Source organism: Ochotona curzoniae, unplaced genomic scaffold (assembly GCF_017591425.1).
Source record: "Ochotona curzoniae isolate NIBS_2020 unplaced genomic scaffold, NIBS_Ocur_1.0 contig_4645, whole genome shotgun sequence".
NCBI lineage: Eukaryota > Metazoa > Chordata > Mammalia > Lagomorpha > Ochotonidae > Ochotona > Ochotona curzoniae.
This window is the reverse complement of record NW_024466353.1, coordinates 2,275,142-2,301,946: the sequence shown is the minus strand read 5'-3', so window position 1 is coordinate 2,301,946 and position 26,805 is coordinate 2,275,142. Positions and strand designations below refer to the sequence as shown.

Here is a 26,805-nt window from a genome sequence, read left to right as displayed (position 1 = left end):
TCGCCACGAAAGACAGATGTTTCTGTGCTGATGTGGCAACACGTTACAGGTGTACACGGCCACCCACAGATGTCTCATTCAGTCACTAGAGGAGCACCCGCTGCTTTCTCACACCGAGGATGCTGTTAACCTGCAAGCCTCTTACGGGTCCAGATTTTACAGATTCACGTCTAAGAACTTCCATTTTCAACATTCCTTAGGGAGCCAGTCTAAACTCAGACTGTCTTAAGATAATGCTCCTGCTTTAAGTGTACTTGTTGTCTGCTTTTCCAACGGAATATGAAAAAAAATAACATGTGTGGTTGTTCTATTATAAAATTAAAACGAATCCTGGCTGCATTCTGAAAAATTATTGGCACCACATGATTTGGGGAAAGGGGGTGAGCAAGATTACTGCAGAACAAGCAAAGCACAGCGGAGACTGGAACAGTTTTCAGAGCTGTTAGTCCCTGATCTCATTTTTCTCCTTACTATTACGTCGGCCCGTCGGATGCACGGAAGTCCCTTAGTGATCATCCAAGGTCTCCCCAGTGGTCTAAGCAGAACTTTGTGCAACGAGGGTATTTCAACCAAAGTGACTGGGTACACTTAGAAAACAGATTCCTGGCCTTCATTTCTCACTTGTGACAGGATGAGTAGCAATAGCAGATATTATTAGGTCTTTGTGAGCACAGAAACCTGCAATATTCTTGAAATCCACTCGCAGTCAATTCTCTGATACAACAACCTGGCTGTTTTCCACAGTGTATTTTCCAATCCACATAGAACTTTCATAACTGCTAAAAGGCATGACTGGACGGGGCACCACATCAGGCCCCTGCAGCCAACTCCTCTCACTGCCAGAGGAGTGATCGGGGACTTACAGGAGGGCAGGGACGCCCCAGACCCTCAACGCTTCATTTCGGCAACCACCGTTCCTCCCCCCCCCCCGGCGGAGCGGCTGCACCCCCGGGTACTGCCTGTCCTGGCTCGCGCCCCGCTTCCCTGGCTCAGGCAGTGCTGTGCACTCCTGTGACGTGACTCTGTCCTCCCATTTTGCTGTCAACGTGAGATGCCAGTTCCTGAGCAAGGCGTCATCAGAAATGATGACTTACCAAGATGCATAGCTTAGAATTAAACATCCACTTGAAAAGCAAATCCTCCAGTAATTGCAAACTGGCTAGTCCACAGCCATTGTAAGTCCAACACATACAAATATTTGCCCTTGCGAATGTGATATGCACTCAATGTGGAAATCAAACAGAGGGAATACAATCCTGCTGGAGTGCCATAGCCTAGAGGAAGTCACTGGCAGAATGTGAGTAAATATTGTTCTAAGGAACAATGTAGATGAATAAGAATTGGCCTATTTTTTTTTTTTTTTTTGCATTCTCTTAGGACTCAACAGAATGGTATTAGGGTCTTTTTGTTCAATTTATTAAACAGTTTACCATCCCTTCTTTAGACATTGTGTCCAATTTCTCATTTGAAGAAAAATACTGACATTTTGTGCATGCTGCAGTGGAACCTGATACAGTGACAGCCTCGGGAAGAATCCCTGGAAGCTGTCGAATCAGGCAGACGATGAAGCAAGTGTTGTATTCTGCTGCACATCCTCACCCTGTCCTCCAGGGGGAAAATGCCTGCACATTTACTAACAGTAATAGCATGCAGATGAGGGCGGCTCGACCGCAGGACAGACTCACCACCTGCCAGAGGAGCTCGGCCACAAAATGGCTGCACACACAAAGCCAGGAGTTGCAGCTGCCTTCCGGTGACCCTCGTGTCCACTATGGACACCACGAGCCCCTTGCCACGTCAGCACTCTCCCCTCTGAAGTGGGGGATTTTAGCCCCGGTCAGCATCATCTCAGTGACCTGGAGTGCTTGAGGGAAAGCAGTGCAGAAGGGTGTTTTAATTCACCCTGCTTACCTGGATTAAATGCACTGTTTTGTACACATGCTCTCGGGAACCCTGCAGAGTCCATCAGTGTTCCTGACAACTCAAAATGCATTACGGAGTTACAGAGCAGTTATGCAAATGGCCTAGGCTCACAAGACGAATGAATAGTTTAGAGCAGGACCTAGCGAGACTGGACCCCACGAGAGGACAGGAGACGGAGCTCTCCGGGGCCGAGAGATGAATAAGGACTCCCCCAGGCGCTGGGTCTCCGCTCCAGCTCTCCGCACTGCTGCTTTCCTACGTTCATCCCCTTCTTCTGGCCTTGGAAGTTGTGGGAGTAACAAGGGGAGTCTTCCTTTCCCCCACCACACTCTTAAGATACAGAAACAGAATGAGAGAACAGGACCACTAAAGGCAGGAGAGAAGGGGGGCTGCTTACTCCACAACAAAGGACCTCCGTTTGTCAAGACTACAATGCTCAGGAAGGATGGGTCTTGCCCAACAGAATGCCAAGAAATACACAGAGCGAGACAGATAATTTTATAATAGTTACCAAGGTTTGTTTTTGAAGACATTCCTTTAGGGAAAGAAACCTCCCAGAGAAAAAAAAATTGTTAGCAGACTAATATAGAAGCCACAATTACTACGACTGCTTTCTGCATGTCTGTCAGGCATAATAAAATACTCTTCAGGGCAGAACACATTTGGGGACATCCCTATCAGAAGGAGTACATTCTTTTAGAGGAAAACAACAACCCAACTACAGCGGAGGACTCTGCCCTGGGGTCCAAGCTGCAGCTCTCCAGGAAGGTGGCTGCGGCCGCCAACCCCAGACTGTGGTCAACAGGATTCAACAAAGGCACGTTACCGTGGCAGGCACTCCACAGTGGTCACTCGACGTCCTGGGGGACAGGTCACAGTTACAAGAGTGACTTTCACTTATGAGATGTGTTTCATAGAAAGGAAAAGTGCTAGTTGCCACTCAAAGAATAGCCTCACCCTTTTTAAGTACGAGACCAGGAGCATGCTAGCCAGAGCAGCACTCCCTGCATGGGACGTGACACCCCACAGCAGTCACGTTTCAGGGACTGTTTAACAGCAGGCCTCGCGGTCAGCACGTCATCCCAGAGCACCTGCATCCAGAAAAAAAGGGACATCAAAGAACACAGGCAGGCGCCGTGGAGATGCCAGTGGACAGCTTTCCAAATCCTCATCTACATCGATACAGATGGGGGCTGCGGCCCATTTCTGTGCTCAGTGCACAGGGTTCATTACAGCCCTGAGAGATGACGGCCTCATCTGTCAGCACTCCAGGTCTGCATGGAATGTCTAAGTATTGACACTTGCATGAGGGTAACTCAGAAGGTTCACAGGGAAATAGAATTGAATGCATGGCATCACTTCAGTGCAGAAAGTCTACAATCCATACATGGTTCTTTATATCCTTTCCATGTATTCTGGAACAATGCACATAAAACCAATGTTCATTCCATTTTGCCATGAACTTCTGGAAGGACCCGTGAGCATAAGGATTGCTAGTCGCACTGTCCACGCAGACACAGACTCCACTCTGCTGTGATCACGTGACCACTGACAACCCGTGAAACCCGGGATGCAGTGTCGTCACCCGCAGTCAGAATAAACAAACGCTTCGCAGGGTCCTTCTAAAGTTTGGGGTACCAGGCCACTCTTACCGTAAGTATACAACAATTTCTAGTTAGAGTTCAAGTTTTCCTTACCAAATATATAAAAAAAAAATCTGCACAGCCATTTGCACAAAACTTTAACCAGAAAGCACCAAATCTGGAAGTAAATAACATTACACATCTTAAAAATGTACAATCAGAAAACCCTACCTCCAGGCAGACTAGCGCACTGCAGCCCCTGGCAACGCAGATCTACATCCTGTCTTAGGAGTGAACTGGCTAGGGCAGGGACTGGATTTGTAAGATCATTGCACAGTTCCTTCTCTGTCACAGGTCATTCTGTACCTGAGGCACGTGCAGAGCACGTACCTGAAAATCATGCCATTTTGTGTCTGACAGTACTCTACTGTAGGTCTGACCCACACTTCACTCACACGCGTATGTCGAAGTAACTCGGGCTTTCTCCCACTTGTGGATCCAGTGGGTAATAACGCAGCTACAGACGCTCCCACACGGAATCCGACTCCCTGCTCGCATTTCTTCTGGGCCCATGCACTCACAGGCTGCTTATCCAGCCCTTGGCTGCATCCTTGCAAGCCCATCCTTAGGTGGCGTTATCATTGCACACGGGGCTTACCCAAACGTTAGCTGGGAAAGCTTCTGGCTCCCAGGCAGCACGGCGCTGAACACCGCAGACAGCTGCCCCTCAGTGACATGCCCTCACGGAACCGAATGCACTGCAGCAGGAGAGCCACGGGACACAGAGGGAAGCCTGGGACGTGTGTCTAGGGCATTGAGCACGAACGAGGCTTACAGGATGGGCTGTGGCTGAGAGTGAGGCAGAGTGGGTGGGCAGACCTCAGCAAGACCTTCACTTAGGCTACGATGCTCACCTGAGAATAAGAATTTCTTTCTTCAATGGGAAATTAGCCTTGGCTACCTGAAATTTTTTACTTCACTAATTTTGCATTTTTTTTTAAACTAAATATTTGGCTTAGAATGACAATACAATGGACAGCTATGCATTTTTTCTTTTAATACTTTGCAATATTTCTCCTAATTTAGAAATATACTTTAATGTGCTTAGACTTTTCTGTTAAAAATGGCACACAGGACCCAGCGCAATAACCTTGTGGCTAAAATCTTTGCCTGCATGTGTCTGGATCCCACATGAGTGCTGGTTCATGTCCCAGCTGCTCCACTTCCCTTCCATCTCCCTGCTTGTGGCCTGGGAAAGCAGTAGAGGATGGCCCAAAGCCTTGGGACCCTGCACCCATGAGGGAGACCCAGAAGAAGCTCCAGGTTCCTAGCTTGGGTCAGCTTGGCTCTGGCCGTCACAGCTGCTTGGAGAGTGAACCAATGGATAGAATCTCTTTCCGTGTCTCCTCCTGTCTATATCTGCCTTTCAGACAAAAATATATATTTTTTAAAAAGTGAACATAGAGGGCCCAGCACGGTGGCCTAGCAGCTAAACTCTTCTCATTGAAAGTGCCGGGATCCCATATGGGCACCAGTTCTAATCCTGGAAGCCCTGCTTCCCATCCAGCTCCCTGCTTGTGGCCTGGGAAAGCAGTCAAGGATGGCCCAAAGCCTTGGGATCCTGCACCCACGTGGGAGACCTGGAAGAGGCTCCTGGCTCCTGGTTTCAGATCAGCGCAGCTCTGGCTGTTGCAGTCATTTGGGGAGTCAATCAGCGGATGGAAGGTCTATCTATCCTCCTCTCTCTAGATATCTGACTTTGTAATAAAAAATAAATCTTTAAAAAGAACATACAAATAAACACAATAGTCCTGCCTAAACAAGATCAGGGTCAGCATGGCCATTGTGCACCTCTGCATCTCACCACTGGAGGGCAGTAACCTGCACGACCTCCCTACATGTCCCAACAGAGCTGCCTGGACACCTTTCCCAAAAAACCTGCCCGAATCGGCTGTGTCTGTACATGAAAAACATTAGGTAAGGGGAGCACCCTCCAAACTAACATACAGTATCACACCTCACGAAATACAACATATGCTCTTGTGCAGATACACAAACCAGGGACGCCACTGTTCACCGTCATTGCTGAGCACATACTCTGAGCATAGCTGCATACAACTGGAGTGTAATAAGAAAGTTTACCTAGCACTGCCACAGACACAAGGCACATACTGAGCAACAACGCTACGGGGACGATGACGGTAGCAGATGGCTGACTCTACCATGACCTTAGGGGATCGTGAGCCGATGTGTAGCCTGCTGTGGGCGAGAACAGGCGTGCGGGACACGCCGAGCTGCACCCTGCTTCCACATGCTGCCGCCCGAGGAACCTGCCTCTTCCCGCAGCTGTCCAGTCTGTGCGATCACAGCAGCGATGTGCAAGGGCCCAGTGTCCGCGCTGTGACAGCACTGTCCTCCTCCATGTCCCCAGCCCGCTCAGTGGGGGTGCAGGCACCGCTCCCTGCGGCTTCAAGTCCTGCCTCCGCTCTGATCAACCCCATGGTGCCGGGCCCCACAGATAGATCTTTTGAGAAATCACACATTTTGGAGCCAATCTGCAGAATCCAAATCCAGCTCTGACCCCTTGGCAGCTTTTGCCACCTTTCTAAATACTACTAGGTACCTAACTTATATGTTGCTCTGAGGACTAAATTATTAGTAGTCCAATTCCAGCTAAGTGGTTAGGTGTTCCTTATCTGAAGTGCCTCAGACAGCACCTGCCAGCGATCAGCATGCTGTCGCCATATCACAGTACATTCCTTTAGAAAAGGCCCAGGCTGATAAACAGGCATGACTGACGTTCCCGTTTTGGTTAAGATGACAACAGAACAAAATACCAGGCGTGGAGAGGAAGACTGGGGCCAGCATGTTGGCTCAACTGGCTAATCCTCCCCCTCCATTTGGGCTTTGCTTCCTATCCTGGCTGCTCCATTTCCCAATCCATCTCCCTGCTTGTGGCCTGGGAACACAGCTGAGGATGGCGCAGTGTCTGGGACCCTGCACCCACATGGGAGGCCCAGAAGAAACCCCTGGCTACTGGCTTTGAATCAGCCCAGCTCGGGCCGTTCTAGCTATTTGGGGAGTGAACCAATGGATGGGAGGTCTTTCCATCTGTTAAATCGGCCTTCCAGTAAGAATAAATCTTTTTTTTTAAAGATTTATTTTTTTTATTATTTTTTTATTGGAAAGGCGGATATACAGAGAGGAGAGACAGAGAGGAAGATCTTCCATCCGATGATTCATTCCCCAAGTGAGCACAACGGCCGATGCTACGCCGATCCGAAGCCAGGAGCCTCTTCTGGGTCTCCCTCATGGGTGCAGGCTCCCAAAGCTTTGGGCCGTCCTCGACTGCTTTCCCGGGCCACAGGCAGGGAGCTGGAAGGGAAGCGGGGCTGCCGGGATTAGAACCGGCGCCCATATGGGATCCTGGGCGTGCAAGACAAGGACCTTAACCCGTCTCCTTGTAACCGAGAAGGCAGGTCGGCTTAAAAAGGCACGAACATGGCAGGGCAGGAACCCACGCGGCCCTGGGGTATTAGTCTCCTTCCCGAGACATCTGCTCTCTCCTTTGCTTAGCTGCCCAAGTTTTGCACTGCGTTTATTTTTTAGGAATTATTTATTTTTATTGAAAAAACTTACATAGAAAACGAGACACAAAGAGAAAAATCTTCCACTCGCTGCCTCACTCCCCAAGTGGCCGCAATGGCCAGAGCTGAACTGCTCCAAAGCCAGAAGCCAGGGGTCTCCTCTGGTTTTCCCATGGGGGATGCAGGGTCCCAAGGCTTTGAACCTTCTGTTTGCTCAACAGTGGCCAGCAGTGAAGAATACCTGAGCACAATACTAGCTGCTGACACAGCTCCTATAGCCACGGAGGCTGACAGAAGTCCGTGCTTCTGTCCTAGCAGCCCAGTGTCCCTGAGCACGGCATTCTCGCCGAGTGGTGACAGGCGGCTCAGCGTCCCTTCATCCTGCAGTCCTGCCTTGTCCTCTAAACCCTGCTGCAAGTGCCCAGAGCGGAGGACGGACGGACGAATAGCGACCTGGACAACATGCACTGACAGTAGCCTCGTTGCCTTCATTTCTGATTTCTTTCTTTACTTACCTACTTAAAGGGACAGGTGGGGAAGGGGGAAGGAGGGAAGGAAGGTCAGAAACAAACAGGGACAAAATGGGAGGAAGAGGGAAGAGCGAGCCAGGCGGCTCCTATCGGTGCCGACTTAACAAATCCTCTGGGAGCCAGGGCTGGTCTAGCAGCAGCTTGCAGCCTGGAACCCAGGCTGGGTCTGCCGCATGGGCGGAGGGGACCCATCTAACCTAACGGAAGCCCCCCTGCTGCCTGCCTGGACGCTCACCACCAGGAAGCTGTGAGGTAGAGCAGCCCTCAGATCCGAGGTAAGGGGGTTCTCACCAGGGGATATTTTTTTAAAGACCTACTAAATCGAATGCGTGGTTTCTAATAACTTTTTCTCTTTACAAAAGAATATGATCTTAGCATAAAAAAGTCAAGAAGCTGCAGATAAGGAAAAAGGTGACAACGGTAAGCCTGGAGCCCAGGGATATTCACCACTGACATTCCCCCAGCGGGACGTGACCACGAGGCCAAAGCTCCAGGCCAGTGGCTTCCTTTTAGTTTCATTAGACTGACAATCTCTCAAAATGAAAGGATAGCAAAGTGGTGGTGATGCCCATATTCCATTCAGGCCCATCTCAACTGTGTAAGCAAACACAGAGTTATGGCAACCAAGCAGTAAGAAAAGAAAGCTGCTCTCCATTTAAAATCCACACGTACACCAATGACTCATTCAACAACGACTCACGCCCAGTGTACCAAATGAAGGGTAAGATGCTGTGCCTATATGTTTTACACACAGCATGTTCATGCCGGTTTTACTATATTCTAATCACAGGCAAAAGTGAAATACAAAACATAATGTCCCCAAAAAAGACACCAAGTAAATGAAGCTACAAGACAAATGCTGAATTTCTTACAATGTGAACGAATTAAACGGTGAACCTTGAGATGGATCCCAAAGTAAAACTGGGAGAAAAAAGTTCGCAAGTTCTATGGGCAGAAAGAAACCACGAGACAACTCCAAGAGCAGGTGTGCCAAGGAAAATACAGCAGGATGACGCCAAGGCTGTGACAAGGACTGGAAGAAAGGTCCCAGCCTGGGTCCTCAGCCATGGTAGGACCAAGAAACGGGGAGACAAGTGTGTTTAATTCATTATATTACAATGGTAATGTCTGCCTGGTGCATAGAAGTGTTAAACTGTGAAGACCAAAAACGTGAGAGACAAAGAAAAATACACATCTAGCATTCAAGACCGAGAGGGGGAATAAGCAAAGAACTGGGAGGAAATGCCACCATCTAGTCGGCAAGATGGAGCCAGCAGCACGGGCAACAGGCGGGCACAAGACAGCAGGAATGGTAGCTTGGGTTGGGAAATGTGGCACTCAGCAGGCCAGCCCGGTGGGGACTCTGAGCAGGCCAGTGGGAACCTGTGGAAATACCAGCCTACCGTTGCAGAGGGAGGTCAAGAGCAGCGGCTGACAGATCTGATTAGAAAGGAGTCTTTATTTTAGACTCGGGGATGGGAGCGACGTTTTTCATTTCCCCAGGCTCCATTTCTGGGTTATCCGAATGAAGTTTATCAAGCACAGAAATTTACAAATCCAGATCATATTCAGCAACTCACTAAGTTAGAACTTGAAAGAGAACAAGCACATAGCTCACATTTTTACCTTAAAAATGAGACAGAGAGCACCCTAACCTCTTTTTTTTTTTACTTCAAATTTTAACTTGAGACAGGAGACGGAGCGTACTTCTGTCTGCTGGTGCACTCCCCCAAGGCCACAAAGAGCAGTGCCAGGCAAGGCCAAAGGCAGCAGCCAGCAGCCATCCTAAGCCTTCTGCCCCAGAACGAATCTCTGATGCTCCATGACACTCTTCTCGAAGCTTCCTGCAGACGCTCAATTCCATTCGTGCAGGCTTTTCCACTTCCGGGGAGGCTCATCACAGAGGCCTGAGCCTCAGGAAAGGCACACATCCCTAAGCAGGGCATGAAACAGGCGGACAGCACCGTCCTAGCAACACTCCCACTGCACGCTCTGTGCGCTTCTTAGTGGCAGCCTGGTCCTTGCAGAAACTGCCCGTGGCTTTCAGAACTACGTATGATGACAATGTGCAGAAAAGGGCTCCAAATTCCCTGGCGAACAGTGCCTCAAAACTCCTGATACACCGTGCAAACACGGCTCAAACCTCCGATCTATCACGGGGGCTTCCAGACTAAACTCACCACTAGTCACTTCAACAATCTGCTTGCAGCGAAAACAAATGACAACTACACGTGACGGTTTGCTTCAGAAACTGACTGCATGGAGTTCCTCCCCACACCTCAGCCCGCTACCTCGGAAACGACCGCTCACCCCACTGACCTTCAGCAACACCGGCAGGGTGCATCCCACTTGTCTCTGCTGGATACTGGATCACTTAGGAAGACTGGAGAGTGTTTCTCACACACACACACACACACACACACACACACACACACACACACATATGCAGAGCGGACAGGACTGCGGAGCTCCCTGTGTCTGCTGCTCACCATCAAGGATCAACAGTCATGGGCCAGGCCTCCCACGGCTGACCCGAGACTGGCGGCTGAAAACCCGCTCCTTCTTTAGGTCAAATTCAGATCTGTTAAAAACAACTCCAACGCAAGTAGCTCTAAAAAGGATAAATTCACATCCCAAGGAGGACAGAAAGGTGAGGGGCCGCTCTGCATCACACCCAGGCCTCCCCCGCCTCCCGCTGCAGGTGAAGCCCTTGGGTGAGGTGGGACTGACCACTGCCTCGTTCTCCCTGGGATGTGGGTGAGGTGTGGTCACAGTCCGCTGACTGCTCTGCTTGGTCAGACTAGGAGCTCCAGAGCACGTTGAAAGGCAATTAGGAAATCTGTAGAGACATCTAAGAAGTGACCTTTCTTATATTTTGCTTATCTAAAATTTTTTAGTGATTGTACCTATAGAATCATGATGGGATTTTAGTCAAAACATTTTTTTTTAGAAAATTGAAGAAATAAAAGCAGATTGCAGAGTCCTGCCCATCTCTCCAAGCACGTGTCTAAGGCAAGGGTGTCACAGACAACCTGGAAACCTAGCCCAAAGTGAAGGCGCTCACAGGAACGCTTTTCCTGCTCTTCGGAAGAAGTACTTCCAAGTGAAAATGTTTGATAGATTCAAATATAAATGTAAAGGTTCTGTAATTTTTTACTTGATTCCTGTAAAGAAAAAGAAAGACTTAAAAAAAAAAAAGGACCTCTTCTTTCCCATAAGTCACAGGAGATTTTATAAACAGATTTAATCACCAGCACACATGGAAGTTTTTTTCTCCATAATTTGTAATTTAAAGATTTATGTATCTGAAATGCAGTGGTGTGTACGTGTGTACACACACACACACACACACACACACACACACACACACACACACACACACGCAGAGGCAAGGAGAGCGAGATGGGCAGGCACAGTGAGATCCTCCGTCCACTGGCTCACTTCCACAAAATGGCCCCAGCAGCCAGGAGCCAGAAGGCAGGAACTCTGCCGGGGGCTCCCCCTTGCAAGGCAGGAACCCAAGGAACTGACTATCTGCCTGTTAGCAGCGATCCTGCTCAGAAAGGGAAAAGGCTGGACGGGTAGACGACTCCAGCACTGGCTCGCTGGGCCGCACTGCAGCACGCGCCCCTGCCCCCCCATCAGCTCTACGATCACCAGTGTGGTGGTTTGCAGTGAGGGCTCCAATCAGCCCGGTTTCACATGGCCAGAAACGTCCCCTGACTTCCTGTACATGTGAGAAAATGTACCGGAGTAGTATGTTTTGAGAAATACACACGCAGTAAGCATGTTCTTTCGCCTTCTAGAAGATGTAGACAGTGAACAAGATCAAATGCCCTGCTAGAACAGTTGTTAGAGAACCTGCCCCGACATACACTGTCCACCGAAGACAAGACATTCAGAAAATGTAATGAACTCAATACAAAATAAGTCACAGACATTTCACTGCCTGAAGGGCAAATAAATTGAACCTTGGGAAAGAAAATGTTCAAGATAAATGATGTGATTAAGTCTATTTGAGGCTGTTGCACCAAGCCCATGTATCAGCAGCCCACCTGGGAATGAAGCTGTCATTGGAGCTGCACTGGCAGCCTCACTTCAACCAAGCAGCCTACTGCGAGTGAGCATGCGTCACTGTGAAGTGATTCGCCTGCTGACACAAACACAAGCCTTTGACTTCAAGGAGTGGCTGAAGGAATGAATTGCAAGTTGAGAGATGCGTTAGCACTAAAAGGCACTCTGCATTCAGGTAGTGACCGCTCAGTCACTCCCCAACTGCTCACAGTCCTGAGTGTAAGCGGAAGAGGATTTATGTTCCAGCCATGTCCAAGAGAATCGGCTTTTGGAAATGCTTGTACCATCAATTAGCCCCTCAGTGTGCAACGATGTCAATACCACATACTAAGCGACCAGTCACAGAAGGCTTGGAGACGCACGATCGAGACAGCAGCAACGTCCATCTCAGCGCCGGGGACCATACCTCGAACACTCCTTCCCCCTCGGCCTGCCAAGCTCTGTCCTCACCGGGCGGAGGGCCAAAGGACTGAACCCGGGTCCTGGGACTCCTTACCACACCAGGACTGCTGCGCAGGCCTCACTGGCAGGGCGCCGTTTCCAGAAGCAGCATGCTGCTGCTAATCCCCCAATCACTTCACAGCAACTTCCCTGATAAAGACGTTAGCCTCAGTGAGACACCAAGGCCTTCCTACTTGATGTCTCCAGTATCTGAAGCTTGAGAATTAAGTGGGTGCGACACCACGCAACAGTTACCAGTGTCCAAGAGGTTATCTGGTAGATAACGGAATGACTGCCTCAGAGACAACCACAGGGAAAAAAAAAAAAACAGGATAAAACCGGACTCTGATAAAAAAAAAAAGTGCCTGGACTCTGTGAATCATGACCAGAGGGAGAGAAAAAAAAAAAAAGCATTGGGCACTTAAAAAGTATACACAAACATGATTGGGAAACTAATGAAATAACTGCCCGAAGTGCGACCTAGGGCTTGACCAAGGTTTCAGCCAACCACACCGAGCATCTGGTTAGCAAGACTTCCTGCTGGACATCAACACCAACCACTCATTAGACCCCAAACTACCTTGGGAAATAGCTGTGGCTAAGATTTACACAGCCCAGTGATGGACGGAATGACTGCTTCGGGGGGAAGCACGTCAGAGGCGTATAGAACATGACAGAGGGTGAAGGGTCGATCAGAAGACGCATGGCAGAGGCTCTGCCCCACCAGGCGGAAGTTAACTCCGATCTGGAACATTCTGACGTTGTTATGCTCAGGAAGGTCCGGCTGTTCCCTTACTGAAACCTTTCCATCCCTGTAACCATGCGGATTTGGCAGGCAGTCTCCTGGAGACATGATTTCTTCTGTTTTAGATAGGAAACCGTTGTCCTAGGCAGCCAGTTCAGGGTCATGAGCTTGAACACTCTCCCACCTCCGTGGTCCCTTCTGCCCACCTGTGCTCCTCACCCGTCATCCCCTGGTACCACTGTGTTCTTGCAAAAGCAGTCCCCGCACAAGCCCCCCAAAAGGCCTTGGCAGGGAGGGCTCTCTCTCCTGCTTCTGGGCTTCCATCGCTCTGGCACTCTGACTCGTGGCCTCCTCAGTAGCACCTGCTCTCCGGCTTCTCGTGGACAGACTCTGAGGACAGGCAGCCCTCGAACGTGGCCCCCGCGTGTCTGTATTCCCCACCCGCTCACTGCTTGGGCGACTCAGTGAACACGCTCATGTTAAGATCCCTTCTATTTCTACCATGTGTCCTTTCAATAGGTCAGAGAGACCAGGCCTGGCAGCGATGGAATGTGGGCGGAGAAGCCAGGAAAGGTCAATGTGTGCTGCTTTGCATATGTGTCCAGATTGTCCGCTGCATGTCTCCTGGGATCACTTACATTGCTGGGGAAGCTGGAACACAGGTCTTCGGTTTAACAGACGGGGTTCATGGTAATGACCATTGGTTCCTCCTGGGTTTTGATTCGGACCTGATTGCTACACGGACTTGTCATTTGCTAATTTCTAGTGGGCCCTGCCATCACCAAGCTTAGTTAATAAGACTATTTAATGCATCCTAGACTTGTCTGGCATGATCTTTCTCATGCCCCACAATGAAATGATCACATCAAACACATCTGTGATGCCTCCTTGAAAGACTACACAGAAAGATTGTAGGAAATAAAGAGCGCGACTCTGCGGCATACACAAGGAATGCATGCATTCTTTAGACGGAAAAGGCCCCGTAAATCAGAAGCCCAGCGTCCTGCAGTCATACAATACCTGCATGAAGATGCCCTCTACCCCTTCGCCCCCAGTGAGGCCGTGCCGTAACCACCAGGCACAGTCCTTGGAGAGATCATAACATAAGCACTGGGTACAAGTGAGAGTGTTAGAAGGGTTCGGCATGGCCTTGAGTACTTAGCGCTCACAACCAGCAGGCTTCCAGCTCTGTCCAACGGAGGCCTAGGTCCCCCGATGGAAGTGTCACTGGAGCCACCACATGCCTTTGTTACACTCCTTCGCGTGGTTGCCCTTCTGACCTGGGAACAGTGTGGATGCCATCAGAAGCTCTCCTCACCAGAAGACTAGAATCAGCCAGCTTCCCGATCCTGCTGGACTCCCTCAGTCCTCACAGGAGACACACAGTGAGGACACTGGGGGACTGACCGCTGGCAACTGGTAAACCACACGTGCCTCAAGCAAGAGTTTGAGAAGCGTACACCATGTGTCTGTTCACCTGAGTTCCTGCCACACAATATATGCTGGTCTTCAAACTGCAAGGCTGAAAGACTAAAACGTCTAGAGGGCCAAAGCAGCCATGAGGATCTGCCTCTGATGCGGCAAATGTGGCAGACTGAAATTTAAAATAACAATGATGGATAGATTGAAGAGTTTGATGGGGATAAAAGGGGGACATGAAAGAACGGATGGACTAGACCAAGACAGGGAAAGAAAAATGTCAACAGAAAACGCTAAAATACAAACAAAATAGAAGCTTTTGCAGGGCTCATCGGCAGCCAAGGTGATTAAGGAAAGCACGAGAGCATGAACGCATTTGGACAGGTGACTAACAAACCTCCAAGAGTCGGCGTCAAAACAAAACACAAACAGCTTCTCACGAGCAGTGGAATAACCAAGAGCGTTTCCTGAAAGATGCGATGTGACTGTCACTGTACTAGCAACGGGGACAAAGAGTGAAACTGAACAAATGCTTGAAGCAACTGCCAGCTCGGTTTTCTTTAACTTTAATGACAAACATGCAGCCAAAGGCTAAAGGCCAACAAATTCAAATCAAAGAGAAATGCCTTCTTCAGACTACCTAAGCCAAAGAAAAGGACAAAAGTCTCACACACACACACACTCACTATACAAAACGCCATCTGTTTAAGGTCAGAATTACAGCCCACTTCTTTGTAGGAACCATGTACTAAAACCAAGAAGGGAGTGAGTTATTTTGTGATGAAAGATGAAACCACGAAGGAGCAAGAGTAGTGGTTTGCTGCTCCGCATGGTGAGACACACACACGGCAATGAAGACTCAACAGGCTCCTGGAGCAGGCGGGAAAGCTCCTATCTACCGCAGCAACTTCACCTATGGTCAAGAGGCATCGTCCACCTCCATGGGATGGAGTTCACTCAGCTTCCGCACCAGACTCCGAAGAAGGTCCACTGTCACATGGCCCAAGTGCCGGGTCAGCTTCGGCAGGCCCATGGCAGCTGTGCGGAAGATGCCTTCTGAGCAAGCACCCAGGTGACACTGACACATCAGTTAAGTGACCACTCCAAAGCCCTCGGGAACCGGGCCGAGTCCCAGAGAACAAGCTGAGCTCTGATAGGTCAGACTAGCCCTGAAAGCGCCAATGAGCAAGAGAAGGGAAGGAAGAGGTGGAGCAGGACCGATGGCTAGCCATTCCATAGCTCCCCAAGGATGCCTGCATAAACCCAGGGTTGGCCCATATAAAGGGGTCATCTCACAGCTGCACGAGCCCCAAACAAAACACTCCGGCAGTATTACAGACCCTGGGGTCCAGCAGAAAGAAAGATAAGTGAAATGAGAATGCAAAGTATGAAGCTAGAGCTTGGAGGTGGGAGAGGGCGCTATGGTCTTGCCCTCCCCCCTCCAGGAAGGCAGCCGCACAGGTGCCTGGGAGATGCCTCAGACGGAGATCCCTGGAAGGAAGCCTTGGGGCAGGAGTGAAATACAAGAGGAACAGGGCAAGCCTGCGCTGAGTGCGCAGCCCTGCAACTTCCTCCACAGACTACATGGAGTGGCCGGGCACCCAGTCGGTTTCCCTAGGACCCCGGCCAGATAAATTCTTTGCAAGATCCATGGACTACCTGGGAATGCCATACCCTTGGTTTCCCAAGCCCCTTCAAATACAAGAATGCACTACTTGTAGAAGTGGCGTATTGATTTAGGAAGCGCGTGGGGAAGGATGCTGGGTCTCGGCAAACATCACATCCATACACGAATCCCACACGGAGCAAGCACCAAAAGATGAGCAGTAGAACTGCAGTGAACTGGGGGGGGGGGGGGGGGCTGCAATGAAATCGTTGGCTGTAGCTTCAGAAAAGAAGTTCTTAAAATAGAACAAACCACAAGGTTTAAAAAAAAAATGGACAGATGTGATTACAGTTATAGACGATGCTGAACTATAGAAAAAGTGAGGTAATACAACTATGCTTCATCTAATATCAAATATCAAATGAGTAAATCTTTCATCAAAATTATTGCATTGATTATTCCACAGAAAATCCCTGGAGAATAACTATTTTTTCCATGGCCTCTATCTTCATCAGAATTGTTATTTAATACGGGCTCGAGAGACGCGTGTTTGGTCCAACCGGTTAAGCAACAGCTTGAGATGCCCACTCGAGTCCACGGGGTGAAGCCCCACGTCTGCTCTCCATTCCGTCTTCCTGCTAATGTGCCCTGTGGGAGGCAACAGGAGACAGCGGGGACTCCGTGGCACCGCAGGAGATGCCTGGGCTGGGTTCCAGGCTCCTGCCTGTGGCCTGGCATGAGCCCAGCCTCTGTGGGCATGCGAAGAGTGAACCAGCTGATGGGAACTCTCCTCTGTCTCTATGCATTTCCAGGAAGTTAAAAATACATAAAGAACAAAGAATAAAACAGGAACTCCTTTCGTTTAAATACCACTGATCTAAGAACCCCGACGCAGAGGGCACTGACTCCGTTGTGATATTAACATTTCTACACCAAAGGGCACCTCACCATCATCTCTGATACCTGCTCTTTCAACACTTTATCTTCCCAAACATATAAAAAAGCATTCTCTAACAAATTAACTTGATGCAGAGGGGGAAATTGTAAATGAAATATAAATACCTCCGAAATAAAATGCCCAATATAACTGGCTTACATTCAACCTTATAGAACATAAAGATAACCCACGCACGCTGGGACTGACCAGCTAGCAAACAGGAAAAGATGAGCCTGACGATGTGCTAGATTTCCCGTTCTTCTTTCAAAAACCATTCTGGAATCAGGCCAGCATTATCATGATTATGATCACCACAATATTCTTTTTAAGAGAGCACTTTTCCATTTGTAGCTGAGGATTTTCAGCTCATTCTTTTAACAGGGGCTCACAGGATCTCACAGGACGCCCCCTTGCCTTCCTCTGCCTGCCCTGTAATTCAGTTCCGGAAGACTGGCTCCTATGCCCACCCTAACAGAAGCAGGGTACAACCTAGGCGTCTGCCCTCCCTCAACAGCAGCAGAAGCAAGCACGCTCTGGACTAGTGGAGATGAGTGGGAAGGAAAAGAGAGGAAGAAAAACTTGACACAGAATTAGGAGATTCTGGTTTTTCCTTATTTCTAATTTTTTAAAAAATTTTTAATTTTTTTCTCATTTTTATTCTGCATCATTGCAAATTTGTTCACATGTAATAAGCACAGTACTCATTTCCCTGGCTTTCCTTTTAATGTGCACATAGCATAATTTTTTAAAAAATATTTATTTTCGTTGGAAAGTCAGATCTACAAGGGAGAAGCAGAGACAAAGATCTCTTTGCTGATTCATTCCCCAAGTGGACACAACAGCTGGAGCCGAGCCAATCCGAAGCCAGGAGCTTCTTCCTGGTCTCCCAGGTGTGTGTAGGCACCCAAAGCTTTGGGTCTTCCTGGACTGCTTTTCCAAGCCACAGGCAGGGAGCTAGATGAGAAGTGGAGTAGCAGGGATATGAACCGGTGCCCATATGGGATCTCAGCACAGGCAAGGATTTATCCACTAGGCTGTCACACTGGGCCTCATAGCATATTTTTAAATGAAGATCACAGTCTATCTATTCTTCTGAAAAAAAAAAAAATCAAGTGAAACAAAAAATAAGCTTCTTATTCTCCTGACAGAAAAAGGTCAACGGGTCCAATGCGGTGGCCTAGCAACTAGAGTCCTCGCCTTGAATACGCCAGGATCCCATATGGGCACCAGTTCTAATCCCAGTGACCCTGCTTCCCATCCAGCTCCCTGCTTGTGGCCTGGGAAAGCAGTGGAGCACGACCCAAAGCCCTGGGACCCTGCACCCGTGTGGGAGACCCGGAAGATGCTCCTGGCTCCTGGCTTTAGATCAGCACAGCTCTGGCCGCTGCAGTCACTTGGGGAGTGAACCATCGGACAGAAGATCTTTCTCTCTGTCTCTCCTTCTCTCTGTATGTCTGACCTTGCAATAAAAGTAAACAAATCTTTTTTTTTTTTTAAAAAGAAAAACATCCACTTTCAATTTCACTTCTTTATGAACTTTTAAATTCATGCAAAACATCGAGGCATATGGTAGCAAAAAAAATAATTTTATGCCTGAGCCACAACCTGTACCACTAGTTACATTCAGGGAATAATGAACAACCAACAAAACACGATTTTCCTGGCACATGAATGGCTTCAAGGCACACTGTCTCTGCCTCATTGTGAGAATGAGACTGAGTTATGTGACAAGGTAAATATGGATCCGATGTGTAATCTAACACAAAAAAAATGAGAAGTGGTAATAATGGATTTTAACAATCACACGGAAACTCTCCTAGCAGTAATGGCAAGGATTCGGGTATTATTTTACCACTACTGTGTATGACGGTAAAGAAAGTCTACTGTCTGGCACTAAAATTCTATTTTCAGGTTAGTTTTAAACATGCATGTATTCATTTTATCGAAAGGGCAGAGTTAGGTAGAGAAGAGCAGCGCTCTTTAACTCAACACTTCCCGATGGCTTCCGTGGTTGGGAGCTGGTCAGTGTGCAGCTGGAGCCGGCGGCATCCCAGTCTCCCACGCGTGAGCAGGGGTGCAGGAGCCTAGGCCATCCTCCTCCGTGTTCCTACGCACGTCACCAGGGAGCTGGCTGCGGAACAGGTGGTACTCAAAGCATCGCTCAAGTGGGATGTCAGCACTGTAGGATGTGGCTTAACCTGCTGTGCGACACTGCCATCCCCTCAATTGAACTGCTCTGACGGGACAGTACTTTTGGACGCATGCAGTAAGTACCACAGTCCAAACTTTTTCAAGTCTACCTGAATTAATCAACACATCTGTTGCATCTGTTACTTCACGCCGAGCATTTGGCATGCACGCAGGAACGCCGGGTGTAACTACAGGCCTCAAGCACTTTCAGGCCCTGTGCTAAACACCGCCCCCCCAGTGCCGGGGGCACCGCACAGGGCACAGAGAAGCAGTGGAAAAGAACCACGAGTGAGCGTGCACATAGCTTCACGTCAGCTGCAGAACGAGGCAAAGAAAGATGAGTCCAAGAGTCGTGTCTGCTGCAGTTCTTCCGGAAACGAGCTAAGTGCAAAACGGGAAAGGGGGTGGGGGAAGGAGTGAGAACGGGAAGCAGGGATGTTTAAGTAACCGGCTCACTAACATGTCTCTACTCTCTCGATCCATCTCTCCCCCTCATCCCGCTTCGCGTGTGCGTGTGCGTGTGTGTCTGTAACTATTTTTCACATAACTCTTTTTAAAAAACGCAGCTTTGACTGACTCAAAGGTGTCTTGAATACAGTGTTGAAAATATAAAGCATAAAAGAAAAAAAAATAATAACCGCCAAATGATCTAAATTAGCTTTTGTCTGAAGATGTCATTGAGAAAGTGAAATGGAAGCCAAAGCCGGATAAGATCTCCATAGTGCACGTGTCTGGAAAAGGACCTGTATCCAGAACTGATGAAAAAGCACCTGTAACGAAGTGCGGACAGACAAGCCAAAGAGAGCCAACGATGCAAACGCACCAACACTTTATGACAGAAAATACAATAAACAGCTGTGTATCTGTAAGATAAAATACTACAGGGCGATCAGAGGCACAGCCTGCGTTTCTCAGTAAGGCGTACATGTCATCTGCAGACGCCAGACCAAACACGGATGAGGGTTTGCACTATAAAAAGAGAACAGAATTGGGGGGAGGGGCGCCTAATTATCCTGAAATTTATTTTGAGCTTATTTTGTAGCACTTAATGGAAGATATTAGAAGACATCAAGAACAGATGCAGAACTAAAGGACATTCAGTTGACTGAAAAAAAAAAAAAAGCCAAACACTGAAGGACAAATACACCATGTTCTCCTTATAGGCAGGGGCTAAAATTTATTTTAAATATCCCCCCCCAAAAAAGTGAGAAAGGATTTTCTGTATAGGTCAGTTTCTCTACAAATAGAATTCTTGGTCAAAATTTGTTTTAGACCTTCATCTGATAGAAAGAAACAGAAACTGCTACAGTTTCCATGCTGTTGTGATTTCCACAATCGCGATGAGTGAAGCTTACAGCCCTTGCCTATTTTCCACTGGACTTTTTCCTTTGTATTTGTCCAACTCTTCATTTAGAGCCAATCACCATTTGAATATAATGTAAATTTCAAATGTCATCTCAAAAAATTAGTAAAGTATTATGTTAATGATGTGTGCTATTACAATGGATATTTTTTCGCAAAGCATTAATAATAAAGAGTGTAATTCAGATTTATTTATTAAAAATGTTAAGGACAATAAAATAATACAGTTAATCATCTATGTTTTCACAGCTTTTCATCTCTAGCAAAAAATACCTGGGTTATAAATAGCAGTTTACACATACCCTTGGAAAAGCGTTAGCTATCGCAACTACTAATGGGAATCAATTTAGTTAACAGTGATAAATGCTACAACTCCATAGGTTTACAGCTATTTGTACAAACCTCCTAATAAATATCTGTACTCCAAAGTACTTACTTTGCAAAGGCTAAGCCCCACACATGACTTCCTCCTTCACAGGATTCCAATTATTCCGTTTCCTCGTATGCTACACTATTCTGCACACTTCCTCAAGCCCTAACTAAGTACCTCTAACTGTGGCCATGATGAACACAAGTGTGTGGGTACCCGGGAACCCAACACTTGGGAAGGCCAACTCAAGTGTGGTTGGGCTCCTAGGGCTGGGCTCGTAAATCTAGAGTCTGACCAATGTTGAGTACTCCTGTCGAGATGGAACCGTACCATAGCAGGTTGTGCTGCAAACAGTTGCAGAACTACGACTTGGCAAGCAAAACCTCACACATTTAGTGTCATCAGGGTTTTAGGTTATAAAGGTGCCAAAGGCAAACAGGCTGGTCCCAGATTCACGAGGGCAGCAGACTCCTCATGACAGACTCTGCAAGCAATCACCACACAAAGCACGCACCTGCAACGAACAGCGGGAGTCTAGAGGCACAAGTCCTTGCCTTAAGTGTGCCGGGATCCCACATGAGTGTAGGTTCTAATCCCAGCAGCCCTGTTTCCCATCCAGCTTCCTGCCCGGGAAAGCACAGAGGATGACCCAAAGCCTTGGGACCCTGCACCTCCATGGGAGACCCACAGGAGACTCTAGGCTCCTAGCTTCAGATCAGATCAGCTCTGGCTGTTGTGGTCACTTGAAGAGTGAATCAATGGACGGAAGATCTTCCTCTCTGTTTCTCTCCCCCTCTGTATATTTGACTTTTCAATAAAAATAAACTAAAATCTTACCAAAAAAAACTACAGTCTTTCTTCTAAGAAAGCACAACATTATGTCAAGGGCCTGGCTGTGCCAGTTACACATATGCTCTTGCTCAAGAATATCAGGCACAGCTGACATCACTGAAGGCTCATAACCCTACAAGGGAGGAATAAAATGTGTATGCGGCTTATAGGTGACAATAATTAGGCACAGAGAGCTTTACAGACTCACCCAAATCAACAGTTATATTACAAAACCAGGGATAAATTCAGAAGGTCTCACTCCGGAATATACAGGTCTAAGGTCTCTGTTACTTCCCCTTTTATTTGTTTTTAGAGAGTAAGGGAGAGAAAGGAAAGGTTGACTAGAATGATTCCAAAGGAACACTAGAGCCGTTATATTCCTATAAAAGTTCCTTTCTTGTTGTTAACTCCAAGTTTCAAAATGCACTGAACAAATATGCTTTGGTCATGGTCTATATGTTTTATGACTTCATATATTAATCTATGTCTGTTGAGACTTTAGTTTTCAAGTGATTTTTAGACAGATTTATTTTTAATACAAAGGCAGATATACAGAGAGGAGGAGAGACAGAGAGGAAGATCTTCCGTCCGATGATTCACTTCTCAAGCGGCTACAATGGCCAAAACTGCGCTGATCTGAAGCCAGGAGCCAGGAGCTTCTTCTGGGTTTCCCACGCGGGTGCAGGGTCCCAAGGCTTTGGCCCATGCTCGACTGCTTTCCCGGGCCACAAGCAGGGAGCTGGACGGGAAGCGGGGCCACCAGGATTAGAACTGACGCCCATATGGGATCCCAGCGTGTGCAAGGTGAGAACTTTAGCCGCTAGGCTACCATGCCAGGCCCTCCATAATTCTTTTTAAACAGCACTGCGTTAAATGCACACATAACTACTGGGATCTTACAAATCCTGCATGTAGTCTTGAGAGATCTTCATCAACTATTCAGAATCAATAGGAATTACTCTTTCTTTAAAGAACTTTTTTCTTCAGCAGTGTTAGGTAGCTGTGAGTTAAAAATTCTTTTAATTGTCACCTCTCTTAAATTTATTCCTAGGTATTTTATTTTTAAAATACTACCGTCAGTGGGACTGTTTTCTTAATTTCGAATTATCCATTATTGCTGGTGTGTGTGTCTCCTCCTGTGAGCCTTGTGAATTCCTCTTTCAGCTTATACCATGGTTCGGTCTGTTTAACAGCTCTGCCTTTCGACAGGCATTATGCAAAAAAAAAAATCAGCCTTGAAGTCACAGGAGATAACTTAAACACGCATCAAATTTCAAGACAAAGGGAAGTTTAAAAATGTACCCCTTGTATGGACATCCACCTCTCTACCCCAGCTTGGGTAAGATAAAAATGAGAGGTTGTCCAGCAGCAAACATCAACCACACTCGGCCTTACGTGCAGAACCAAAGCATGGAATGTGAGACACACACACCATTAGAGACTCAGGGATTAAAGCGTCTCCAAGCAGAGACCCCATAAAGCCAGAAAATGCCTGGGACACACTTCATTTGGACCAAATGGCCTGAGGAAAAGAGACCAGACATCTTTACTCACCCAGGTTTCATAGAGCGAAGTCATCCACGAATAAAAATACACATAGGCAGACAAGCGCCAGGTGGAAAACATGAAAATGAGAGCTAGGAAGCAGTTCTCTAAAACAGTTCTGAGCGCGAACCATGAGAGCACAGCCAAGATGACGGCAGGACAGCATCGCCGAGCTCACGGCACACGCTGCCTCGGGTGGCCTGGGCCCTCCACTCTCTACACACAGGGAGCAGGCTGAAGACTCCATCTCCAACCATCGGATTACCTGTAGCCAATCTCGACAGCCTGATCAGAGCACCAAGAACTCCAGAGTAGGGATTCAGTCCCAAAGCTCCTAGAAGAGCATCGAGGTAGACAGAGGGCAACCCCTTCTGCCGCGCACACTTCCATCTCATCTGTGACATGTCTGTGCCTCCCATTTTCACCTTGCCTGTGGCTGTGTGTGGTCCCTTCCCTCACCATCGCACGCCAGGAGAAAGATAAAAGCATCGAGTCACAAAACAGCAAAATTTTACAATCTACCAACTTGGATGCACAACCACCTCTCACCTCACCATTGGTAAGATACAAATGGGCAAGCTTCCAGCAGCAAAGATTAACCATATTCAGCCACACTACATCACCCGTGTCCTCCTTGCCAAACGAGATCCAAGACTGTGGAGTGTGAGGCTATGGCTGGATAAACATTGCCGATTTTCTCCCCTGGGGAAGGGCCGTGTGCATTTCTCCACAAAATGGAGACTTGAAGTGGCTGGAGCGCTGTTCTCCAACTATCCCTGGGTTCCTCCTGCTGTGGTCTGCAGGAGCAGCCCAGGCAGTGACTACTACGACTGGGTGTGACCTGGGGACACAAGCTGGGACTTGAAGTGTCATTTCTACAGTATGCCATCACTGGTATGAAATCCAGCAAGGCTCTGTGCCCCTCAGCAGTCACACAGGTAACACTTCCCAGAGCACTGATGGTCTCAGTGGCGTTCCCGGGTGAGGATGACAAGAGTTTGAGCCCCAAGTCAACCTTGAGTGTATTCAAAGAGGTCACAGTAAAATGAATTAAAAGAGAAGTCTATTTTGGTGCAAAAATAAATAAATCAGTAAATAAATTTGAAAACTCGTGCACAGTGTTTTCATAAGAGACATTTCCATAGATTTTTTTTGGAGACTCCCCCGTGTGCGTGGCATGAGTTAGACAGAAACCTCCAGGGCTTAAGTCAGAACACAACCCGGGCCACACAGGCCAACACAGCCTCATACTGACTCACTGTTCTGTGACTCTAAGTTCCTGTGTGATTTTTTGCATCCCATTCACAAAGGTATATTGTTCAAGCATCCTCCAGCTCGGAATCTGAGAAGCCTAAACAGAGTGTGTTATATCAGACTCATGAAATCACACATGCATTTCCTCTAACAAGACAAGATAGTAGAATGAAAAACTTCCATCACGTGGGGCAAGGTAGACCATTTCAAATCTCCCTTTAAAGTTTTCCTAATTTTTGCCCCCTAATTCAAAGTAAATTTCTTCCTGTTCAATAAACCACATCATATGAGCAACACTGATTTAACTTTCAGCTTCCAAGGTTTCTATCATTTAGAAGTATTAGAAGGAAAGTCTTCCATACATTACTTACGTAGAGTAGACAGGACCATAAATCCTTTTCAAATAAACTTCATATAAAATAGTGAAATAGTTTGCCATTTGAGAATTGTATCAACAAAAGAAACAAAATTCAAAAACCAATGCCTACATGGTAACTGAAACATAAATGCTTTAAAAACTCACAAGTTACTTAGACATCTTAGCACACGAGCAACACTCCCACGCCGCAAAGCATTCATACTTACCCCTTTACTGCTATTATCTCATGAACGTCATTAAAAGCCAGAAATTACCATACGGGTAATCACTAAGCTGAGGGCAACCCAGCTCCATGCATTTCAAGTATTCAGTTCTATTTTGAGTCTATCATAAAATTCGCAAACTTTGGGTTTACATAAGCACAGTTTTCCCCCTCCAAAATACACCAAGCAAAGTAAATGGCACGAAACTGAACAAACAGTTATAAAGCTCTCAGGGGAGGGAGCCAGAAGCAGAGCCTAGATGTGTAATGGATGCGGCCCTTGGATTACCTGGGCATTCAGCAGCTGCTCGCACCTCTGGGCTTGCTTCTCAATGGCAGAAATGTACTGTCTCTCGATAGCTTCCACTTGCTGCTTCACTGAAGACTGTAGGAGCGCCTGAAAGACAAGCAAACAGGGCACTTGGACAACAAGCGAAACACAACGACCGCGCCCCAAGACAGTGCCTGGACACAGGGGCCCATCTGACATGCAACTCTCTCCTTGCGCACGGTGAAGCACCTGGGGCTCCAGCACGACTCGCCACGCCCACCGGCAGCCTTTCCCACTGCCAGGGTGACAGGGTTGCGGGCTCCGGAGTTCACGCCACACACCTTTTCCTTGGAAAAGGCCAAGTCAGCGAAGATGAGAAAGCAAGCGAGTTGCTCTGTTAAATCTAAGCTCAGCTCAGTGGGGACCACACAGGACGAGGAAAACAGGAAAGCTGCTGCAAAAAGAAGAGAGAAAAAAGAGAGAGAGAGAAAGAGAAAAAAGCCAGACATACTTCACTGGCTGACAAAACTCCACATCCTCTCGGCACACTGTACAATCCCAGGGGCCAAGTATGATCTTCAAGACCACAAGTCAAGTCAAAGCAGATGGAAACTCGCAGCCACTTCAAACGCAAGGGCCAGTGCCCCCCGCCCCCCGGGAAGGCCACACCTCTCAGGTGAAAAGGTACAAGGCATAGTGTGCAAGCCAGGATCTCAAGGTCACAGTCACAGAAAGTGATCAAGCTGGGGAGACTGGACAAACTGGTGTGGGTAGCACAAATGCTGGAAGCTAAGCGAGGTTAAAGATGTTGGCACTAGTGCCACAGCTGCCAGCACAATGCTTGAAGATGTTCCACCCGCCAATGTGCTGGTCAGAAAGGCCGAGAATACCGTCAGCTTTTTCTTTCCCTTTTTTTAAGTTTCATTTATGTTATGCTAACATGGTACCGCTAGGAACTTAATGCCATTTACAAATATTAAATTATTCTAAGATATGCATCAACCACATACATAGCAACTCCTCCACAAATATTCTATTTTTAAAGTTCCATCTGGGTAATTAACTACTCGTCATCAAAATGGCAAGTTGAAGTGGACACGTATCTTATAGAAAACAGACTACTGGCACATTTACCAAGCAAGGAGAATGGAGCCAGATCTCTTAACCTCTATTTTGAAAATAGATTTACTGGCTTGGAAACAACATGCTTTAAGATGTTAAATCAATAGGCATGCATTTTTAAAAACTGACATGAAAATACTCTTATGAACCTCTGGATATGCCTCCTATTTCCATGTAATTAGGTTTCTTTTACAAATGTAAAGACTGTAATCACAAGCAGTGTGTCAACAAGAGGAGACTCCCACGCTCTGACCAGCACCACACTGGGGACCGAGAACCTGCTCTAGCATAGCCCTTGCTTTGGATAACATGCATTTTTGGAAGAATCCATAACATCAATACAGCACCCAATTATGATCCTTTTAAATTGTAACGTGATATAAATCTCTTTTCCTTTTGGAAAACAATATGATGTAGCTATTGCTTGGCGCACA

The 26,805-nt window shown here is 47.5% G+C and overlaps 1 protein-coding gene across 3 annotated transcripts in view; it reads right to left on the bottom strand.

Moving 5' to 3' along the window:
- The window catches only part of CCDC91 (coiled-coil domain containing 91), a 211,349-nt gene that overhangs the window by 63,265 nt on the left and 121,279 nt on the right, over positions 1–26,805 (bottom strand). For all 3 annotated transcript variants that reach the window (XM_040987458.1, XM_040987459.1, XM_040987462.1), the window contains one exon: positions 25,268–25,375. In XM_040987458.1, the coding sequence (XP_040843392.1) occupies positions 25,268–25,375 (108 nt within the window). The remainder of the gene's footprint in view (positions 1–25,267; positions 25,376–26,805) is intronic.